Source organism: Orycteropus afer, unplaced genomic scaffold (genome assembly GCF_000298275.1).
Source record: "Orycteropus afer afer isolate SDZICR_OR568_19922 unplaced genomic scaffold, OryAfe1.0 scaffold00037, whole genome shotgun sequence".
NCBI classification, from domain to species: domain Eukaryota; kingdom Metazoa; phylum Chordata; class Mammalia; order Tubulidentata; family Orycteropodidae; genus Orycteropus; species Orycteropus afer.
This window is the reverse complement of record NW_006921624.1, coordinates 799,798-809,616: the sequence shown is the minus strand read 5'-3', so window position 1 is coordinate 809,616 and position 9,819 is coordinate 799,798. Positions and strand designations below refer to the sequence as shown.

Below are 9,819 nucleotides of genomic sequence, written 5' to 3'. Positions count from 1 at the left end.
ATTTTCACGCAAATTCTTCTGCTAGTTGGGGTTTAGTCCAAATCTGCATCCTTTCCTTCAAGGCTCAGGGGTCCAAGATTATCTTCTGTGTCTGTATTTATTGGTTTCCCTTTTCTTTGTTGAAGAGGGTCTGTGCAATCCTTCTGCCTAGTCCGCCATCTTGCCCCGCCTCCAGTTAATGTCAATGAAAAGGAAGCAATGTTTTCCACCATAGCTTCATCATATAGATTATAAACTCTATGGATATACTTGACAATTTCAACATATTAAGATTTTTATCTAATTACAACATTACAGTCTAACTTCATTAATTAGATTTGGTTCCTTGACATTTGTAATCTGCCTGATCTATAGGCAACACTTAGAAACAGAAGTATTCTGTAAATTGATAGTAGTTATGGAGAAACATATCATTTATTACAACCTTTTAAAAAAAGTAATCGAGTGCCTAAATAGTAGGTATACCATGTTTATATATCAGTGTAAACTATCTTGAAAAAGGGTCCTCAGGCTAGGCTAGGTATGTCAGTCGGCTTGTCCAGAGGGCAAACATTTCACCCTCTGTTGTCTCAGACTCTTGTTTACGGCTCCGAAGTCTTTAAGAGGTCGGTGGGGGCTCTCACACTTATGCCCACAAACATTTTATTTCTCTTGGGTTGTTTTTAAAAGTGAATATACACTGTAATTTGACTTGAGTAAATTCATCTTAATAAAGTAACTTTGTATGGAAAATTCTTTATATAGAAACATTTAATTTGTAAGAGCGAAAAGGAGAAACAATTTAAACGTACAACACAACAGTGGGAGAATGGCTAAGTAAATTACACAACAAACAATATTGTGCAGTCGATACAAATAATTCTTATGAATGAAAACGGGACATGCTTTTGTAAAAAAGTGATTATAACTATGTAAAAAACGCATTCTAAAAAGGCTAGAATGAGACATTAAAACGTTATTAAGTGATCACCTTTAAGAAGTAAGAATAACAGTCCCTCTTGGTCTTCTACAGTTTTCATAGTTCTGTTTTTGTTTTTGCTTATATAATGCATTGTTTTTATAATGAAAAAATATATTCTTTCATTTAACTTTTTTTAAAAAAGAAAAAGCAAAATTTTAACTTTTTCTCTGCCAAAGTACTCACATTCTCAGGTATGCTGGGAAGTTCTCTGGTATCAGGCACAGTAAAATAAGAATGCTGGAGAAGAAAAACAAAAGCTATTTAGTTTTTGTAAAAATGTGCAACAAGTACATTACTCAGAATTCAGATAAAATGATCTGAAGATATGTCCTTACTTAGATGAGAAACATTAGTTTCACTCATAGGAAATGCCAATGGAATATTTTCTTTGGATAAAGTTTGATTAAAGCCAGATGCATTAAATCATCAGTTTGGACAGACAGTGTTCTTTTCTATGTGAGATGAACTTCTTTAGGAGATGTAAATGAAGAGCTCAAAAGAGGTGAAAGGCTAAATTCCCATACAATGTTTGCAGGTTTTTGAACACATGAAACCTTCAGGCTTCATAATTTATTGTTCAACGAGGTAAGTGGACTCTAGGGACCAAATATCACTAGGTTCACTCAGCAACGGTCTTTACCAACCAAACCTGCCATTTCATTTCAGCATCTGAGATTACATCCATCTACAGGCTGTAGCCAAAATCAGCCCCAAAGTCCCAAGTGATGTCAAGGACAGCTCTGGCTGAAGGACTGCTACACAGAGATGGCTAGCAGTGGAGAAATCACCCATGATGCATGCTCTGAGAATAAGCCTCCTGGCTTCCAGTGGAATCTCCAATGAAGGGAGTTGAAGACTCAGTGGAGTTGAAAAATTGACTTGTTCAAAGAACTTTCAATGAGGCATCTCCATGTATCTAACAAGCATGTGTCCCTGAGTTAAATGACAACAGGCTGAACTGATGACACGGCCTCTGCTGCTTAAAGACTCAGAGGACAATGGCAAGCAGAAATGGAAAAAGCCTGGTGTTGGCCAATTAAAGACAGAATTGTGCAAAGGCCAGGGAAGGTCACATGCAGAGAAGGTCAGCTTAGCCATGGCCTAAGTTCAAACCTGGACCTCCCAGTGACATTTCAAGAAGCAACCCCCTTAACTCTGCCCTTATTCTTGAATAATTACAAAGTAGGTCTCTAGAAGAATGAGTTGTACGGACTTCCTGAAATGAAAGGCCCTGGGGACAATTATAAATAATGACAATAATAATATGAGCTACTTAGCTAATGTTCAACAGATATTTATTGAACACCTGCTACATGGCTGACTTTACGCTAGTCATTTTACAAATATTAATTGTAATTTCCATAATAAATTTTAAGATAGATATTATCTCCTTATCATAAATGGGAAAATTAAGGATCAGAGGAGTAAAGTAACTTGTCTAAGGTTGCATAGCCAGTAAGTGGCAGAACTAGCATTAAAATAAGATCTATATAACTACAGAGCTAAGTTCTCTCCACTCTAACAGATTATTACATATAATACTTCCTACACGCAAATGATAGCTAAAGTCACTTGAATTAAAATAATAAACTAAATAATAAAGAGAAAAATAGAAACTAGTTAACAACTAATTCAATTTAGCAATGAGGATTAAAATAGGAAAAGTAAAATAAATGTTCAAATCTGACTCCATGAGATACTAACTTCTTTAACAAATAGCCAGAAAAGAGTCCCACGAAATGTTCAGTAAGGGATCTCCCCACAGTGACTGAGTCACAAATTAATGGGGTAGCACAGTAAGGGAGAAGACTGTGGACCAGAGAGTGAGCTATTTAATAGCTATGTGATCCTAGGCAACTTCACACAACAGCCCAGAACTTCAGTTTTTTAATCTGTAAATGGAAATTAGCATATTATCTGTTTCAAAACTATTGTTAAGAATAAGTGTTACGTATGTGGAGTTTTAGCATTCAATAAATGGTATTTTAATATAAATTATCATTGCTCTCAACTGCCAGTTTATTTTTCTATTTTTCTCAACATCTACATCAGACATATATTCTCTTGTGGAGAGAGACTAAAGATAAAACGTCCAGGACTGCCATTTTATCAACATTTCAGGATTCATAATCTAGTTGAGACTGGGCCTTTGAAATCAGAAATAAAATATGGAAGGAGGAATTCCCAGTGAACAAGTAAGAGAAAATATTTGCCTTTACAGATCCAATGGATTGTAAAGAGTAAGTCAACGCAATTTCAAAACCAAGTAGTCCCCAGGCTGTCCTTTGAGATCCTGTCTTGCTCCATCGCCCATGAAATGCTGGGGACCAAGGGAGGTCAGAAACATTCCTAGAAACCACTGGCATGAAACAGCTGCACCACCCCAACAGCTCCTCTGGTCCCCAAGATGGCTGGTCCTTGAGACCTGGCAGGCACCCTGCTTGTGCAGCCATTCAAGGGAGCACCTCCCCAGCAGCTGTGGACGACCCAGCCCGGCTACTCCACAACTACCTGTCCGATGTCATTACATACTTAAGCGGTGAGATCAAATTGCTTTGTAAAAGGAACAGAGACAAAGGCAGGGTTGTTTAGCTAGATACAGCAAGACTGAGGCAGGTTTAAAGCTCATTTGTTCATCTTTTCCAGTCTCTCTTACGAGAATTTCTGTTCAGAAACAAGGTCCGGATGGGCAAAAACCTCTACAAGTGTCTTTCTTTTCAACACATATCACAGAGCGGAAAGAACAGAACACAGGCTTTGAAAACCCTTGTCTTTTCACTTATAAACTGTGAGAACTTGGATTGGCAAGTACATTTTCCTCTCTAAACCTTTATTTCCTCATCTATGAAATGGGAATGTGACTATTTTGTAGAGGTGTTGAACATTTGATGTTGAACATACTTAGCATAAATTAGAAACTTATTAAATACATTTATTATGAGTCACTGGTAGTAATCATGCTTGATTATTGGTAGGTCATCACGCTTGGTAAAGTGGATGGTCAGCAAAAATGAGGATCCTCAACGAGATGGACTGACAGTGGCTGTAACAAGGGGCTCAAACATGGCAATGGCTGTGAGGATGGGGCGGGGCTGGGCAGTGCTTCGTTCTGCTGTACAGAGGGTCACTCTGAGTCCGAACTGATTCCACAGCACCTAACACCAACAACATTGGTAGTAATATTGCTTTTAATTTGATCATCTTCATGAAAAAACCTATAAAAAATATTAATTTTTTTTTTTTTTTTAAGACAACAGATACCATGATAACCTGTACTTGATTCTTCAGAAGCTGAAAGACAAAGCTTTTTAAACTTCCAAAGCACACACTGCAGGGGAAATACCCACTGGATAATCAACCACCAGCAAAAGGGTATCCATCTGAGAAGTCTGAAGAAGGCAGAGACAAAGGTTTGACCTAGGGAATCAGAGAACCACAGACTCTAAAATAAGGAAAAGATCCTCTATCTATATCTCTTCTGATGTCTTATGTGACAGGTGACAAAATTGAGGCCCACAAGGTTGGTCTTGATGAAGATCACTCAAGTCATTGGCAAAACTGCAACTAGGATTGAAATCTTGGAAATTTTTACTCTAGAGGATTTTCAACCCTAGCACACTGCAGAACAGAGAGCACTTACTTGTATTTCAAATAGTTCAAAGAAATAATTATCTCTAGAGGCCAGGAACTGTTAGACACTCTCCATCCCTGCCCTCAAGGGCAACACAGTCTAATAGACGAGACAGACAGGAAAAAGATCATTCCAAGTGGTGTGATTAAGTACTACAAAATGCACAAGTGTCTTAGGAGCAAAGGAGAAAAGCTTAGCTTAGCCTTGGGGGTGTCGAGGAGACCGTATCTCTAGAAATAAAATCTGTGTTGAGTTCTAAAGGGCGAATATGGTTATCATGGCAAATAAGGAGAGGCAACACTGAGGGTGGATGGGCTCCAGTGTAGGGGATGCATGCACAGCAGTGCAGGGGTCAGCCATCTCATTTCACATCCAACATCTATGACGCAGGAGACGCCAGGAAGAGGGTGCTGGGATGTTTGGGACCCACTCCTCACAGTATCCCAGAGGAAGGAAGAAAGGCAACTCCCTGGCCTGCCTCGAGCCCAGGAGTCTCAGAGTATTCCGGCATGGGGTAGGGGAGGTACAGACAATAAAACACCATCCTGCTTCGCTAACTCCCTGTTACTGTTAACAATGAAATGGTTTCAGTGAGCATCAGTATTCTGCCCCACTTACCACACTGAGATGAACAGACACTCCAGGGTCAGGGATAGGAAGTTTGTGCAGAGTTTCAAGAAGCTCATTCCACTGGCTCTCCTGAAAGAAATAAAAGGTATATATCACAAATACAAGGAAGAGCGCTTATAATCAGGGACCTGCAGAGAGGTCTGAACCCAAAGAAAGAGAGCTGCTGCTGTTGTTATGTGCCGTCAAGTCGGACCCAACATATAGCGACCCCTCCTTGGGTTTCCGAGGCATTATCACTATGGAAGTAGATTGCCCCATCTTCCTTCCAAGGAGTGGCTGGTGGGTTTGAACCGCCAGCCATCTGATTAACAGTCAAGTACCTTAGGCAGTATGCTACCAGAGCTCCCCAAAGAGAGCTAGGGGCCCTCATAACTGAGGGGACTGGGGAGAAGCTGGCCCCAATACAGAAATAGGTTTGATATTCAAGTAGGGTTGGGCAAAAGACACTGCTTATGTATGGCTCCAACATAAGAGCCAAATAGATCCTCCCACAACACATTTGACATTTTCTACTCAGTGAGACACCTACCATGACTGTCTTTTATGTATCATATACCATAAGCTCTCAGCTCTTCAACTCCATAGCAACAACTTTTAAACGCAAACAACCCTAGCTTAAGGAGCGGAGGTGGTTGGGAGAAATAACAATGACACTATAGATCTTGTCTTCATCATCATTACCCTCAATTAATTTTATTGAGTGTTCACTGGATACACACGGCCGCCTCCAATTACAGAAAGTTAGAAATTAACTATATCAACAGCATGCAAATAGGATGGTGGCTGTGGATTTTAATTAGTAAAATTGAGCCACAGAATGACATACAAAGCAGTATAAATTATTTAGTTGAAAATGGATTCACCTTTGAAAATGCTCAAAAGAACAATGCTCACAGAATTATCCAAAAGCCATTTCTCCCATCCTGTGGAATTCTCTGTGCTAATTAGCAATATGCTTACACTTGTATCCATTTGTTACCTCTTTTTGATCCTCCCAACTACCTCACTTTACAGATGTGAAAACCAAGGCTCAGGAAGGGGAAGCAACTTGGCTCAAATCAGACAGTAAGCTGCACAGCTGGAATTTAAACTTAGGTCTTCTGTGTTAAAGCCCAGAGTTTTCTCTGCTGTTACACTACTGTCTTTGGTAGTGAACTTGAGAGGAAAAAGAGAATGAGCCCAGACTATAAACTTGTTCCAAGGTAAACTCTGACAAATCACTCAAGTTTTTCACAGAGGAGAGAAATAATCTCAAACTTATAGAACAATTACAGGAACAGTATTATTATTATTATTTTTAACGTCCTAAACCATTTGAGAATGAGTTATGCTCCACTGTCCATAAATACAAACAAGAACATTTTCCTATATAACTACAATTAATCATCAAAATCAGGAAATTAATATTGATACAATATTACAACTATTCCTCAGATCCCACTCAAGTTTTGCTGAGTGTGCCAATAATGTCTCTGACAGCAACATAATCCAGTTCAGAACCCCACGTTGCCTTGCAGCTTCAGGACTCTCAAGTCGTCTTCAGTCTGCTGCAGCTCCTCAGCCCTTACGGGACTGTTAGAGCCTTGGCAGCTAGGCCAGCCATTTTGTAGAATGCCTCCCTCGATCGCCTGATGTTTTCTCATGACTCAGATGTCAATTTGTCCCTTTAATGATGACGTTCCTTTGATCATTTTATTAATTCATCTGATGTCTCCACTGTGGAGTTAATTATCTTTCCCTTTGTATATAATAATTATTTTTGTGGAAAGACATTTTATGTAAATATCCTACTTCCCACCAAACTTTCAATTTATCCATGTACCTTTTTTTTTTAAGTATGAATTCATGGTTTCATTCAATGAGTTATAATCCTTTGCTATCACTATTTGTTTTGATGCTCAAATTGTTCCAGATATGACCAGTGGGAGTCCCTTGCCCCTTTCAAGCTCACTTTTGTGTCCTTTTGACATGTTCCCCTCATGTTTTGAGCACTTCTCTAATTTTGGGCACAAAAAAGATATTCTAGGCTCATCTTATACTTTCCCTGCCCCAGCCCTAGAATTAGCCAGTTCCTCAAAAAGCCTTGGTTCCTTTTAGTGGAAGATGGATTTTAGAAACCAAGATCTTGGCATTAGGTGTACTCATTGCTACTTGAGTAACTGCTGATCCCAGACTCTCAATAGAGCCAGGGAATATATTACACACAGTTGTTGCTGCTATTGATCCATAATACGCTCATCTACATTTATTTCTATATCTGTCTACATATATTAAATGCCATAAGTTCACATTGATAGCTCCAGCAACAATTCAACATATCTAGTTTCCTCCTTTTACATATTTGAAAAGACCTGGCCATCTATACTCCCACAAAGATTACAACCTAGGAAACTCTATGGGGCAGTTAGACTCTGGCCTACAGGGTCACTATGAGTTGTAATTGACTGAAGGAAGACATACAGTGAAAAATCTTGTCCCTATTTTCTTAAAATACTTATTTGTATATAACCAAACTTCTAACGCTGCTCCTGCTTGCCTCCCCATCCAAATACCCTCCTTGCCCTACTAGGACATTGAAACCTAGTGCTGGGCTGCCACTATCCATCACCACATATAAGTGCTCTCCTCATCTCAGATTCCAACACCCCAACGAGGCCTCCTGCTGCTGTCTTTTTTCCCATGTGGATGCCCTCTAGATCCCACTGGACTTCTGGCTTCCAGTGCTGAGCCACTGCCATCATTCTACCACACAAACATCTTTCTCCTCTCCTTTAGGCTCTACTACTCTGGGCCAGGCTGCTCTCTGGCTCAGATGTCTTCCCCACCACCCACTCCAGTGCCCCCTTCAAGTGGATGCTCATATTATTCTGTTTAGCTTCTGACAGGTCAGAGACCTATGCAAACACCTCATCACCCAGCTCAGACTCTGACAGCCCACACTGGGTCACCATGGTAAACCACCACCCCCACTTCCACCCCACAAAAACAGAAGCCAATCTACCCAACTTTCCAATGTCTTTTGGACTTGGGGAAGGGGTTGTATTTTTTAATAAAAACTCTTGCCTGCTGTTCTAATCTGATGACCAATACCTTGCAAACAATGAACCAACTGTAGGCAGACTCCCTATCATCCTTTAATCAGAAGGAACTTAATAAAAAGGATTCTAGGCTAAAGGGAACTAGACTCCAACCAAAACATGTTACTCATCTCCATCTCATCTCCAACACACTGAGGGGCAAGATCCCTGCTGAAGCAAGCACTCACCAGAATGATGCCCCAATTTACGGGATAATAATCCTATTATTATTATTTAATAACGTAAGTCTCCCCTATGCTTAAGTTGTACTTATCCAGCCTCTCTTGCATCACAAGATATGTTTAAAAAAAAAAAAACATATTCCCCCCCAAGTGACTAGAGCATAAATATGGAGGAAAAATATGTGAGTTGACCTCCATTTTAAAACAGTTGAAAGTCTACATGTTACGTGATTCTATTTATTAAAGACATCTTTCAAATGTGAGTGAAAACATGAATGTTTTCTAAATGTTACTAAAGTAAACTGTGAATCAGAAATCGATGAACAGACCCAAGGTGACTTTCTAACTCATTCATCAAAGAGTAAATCACTTCTTTTATGACTGAATTTCCTGATACCTAAGCATCCTTTCAGAATGAGCTTAGTGATCTAGGGAGCCATTTCTATTAGTTATTCCATTTACTATGACCTCTGGAATACATTCATCAATGAGTAAACTTAACTGGAGGGAAAGATGTATCCATTATATACACAATTTCCCGCCTTTTCTCCAAAACACCATTTCCCCAAGCATGCTAAAAAAACACACTAGTATCTTGGAATATTAATTCTTTTTCTTTTTAAATGAAATAAAACAAGGGTTTGGGTGCCTCCACTGCAGGACTTCCCAGATCTGATCTTATATGAATTTTAAGGAGACAAATATGAAACACATCTCTTGTACATGCCCCTCAACAGTATTTAACTCTGGTATCCTTTTTTATGGAACATTTCTTAGAAGCAGGGGGAATACACCAAGATTAAAAAACTTAGGCTATTTATATATATAAAAAAAGTAAGAAGTATATGGACAAATATTCAACTTATTAATACCAAAGACATTCCATTGAAACAATGAGACTTTTTACATGTCAAATAAGCAAGGAATTCAATAAATGATACTGGTGAGAGCACGGTAACCCAGGTACTCTCATACATTGCTGGCAGGAGGCATCCTTTAAGTAAATAGTCCAATTCTTCTGGAAAGCAGTTTGGCAAATGTCTTAAAAATGCTTATATCCACTAACCTTACAATGTCCCATCTGGGATTTTTTTCTTTAGGAAATAATCCAAAGTGAAGAAAATGCTTTATGCTCAAAGATGTTATGGCTTTATTGCTTATAATAGTGAAAAAGTTCTAAATAATAATAATAATAAAATTCCCAAAGATAGAGAAATATACATGATAAAACGTTATGCAGCCATGAAGAACATTTACAAAGTTTTTATAGAACAAGGAGAATGCCTGGGGTAATGCTTCTGGGTTAATGGCACCTAAAAAACGTGGCTAAAAAAATCT

At 38.9% G+C, this 9,819-nt stretch overlaps 1 protein-coding gene across 1 annotated transcript in view; it reads right to left on the bottom strand.

The window, feature by feature from the left end:
- The window catches only part of DENND1A (DENN domain containing 1A), a 581,826-nt gene that overhangs the window by 335,286 nt on the left and 236,721 nt on the right, over window positions 1-9,819 (bottom strand). The window contains exons 7-8 of the mRNA XM_042780373.1: window positions 5,211-5,291; window positions 1,145-1,198 (exon numbers count right to left, since the gene is read on the bottom strand). Coding sequence (XP_042636307.1) covers window positions 1,145-1,198; window positions 5,211-5,291 — 135 coding nt within the window. The remainder of the gene's footprint in view (window positions 1-1,144; window positions 1,199-5,210; window positions 5,292-9,819) is intronic.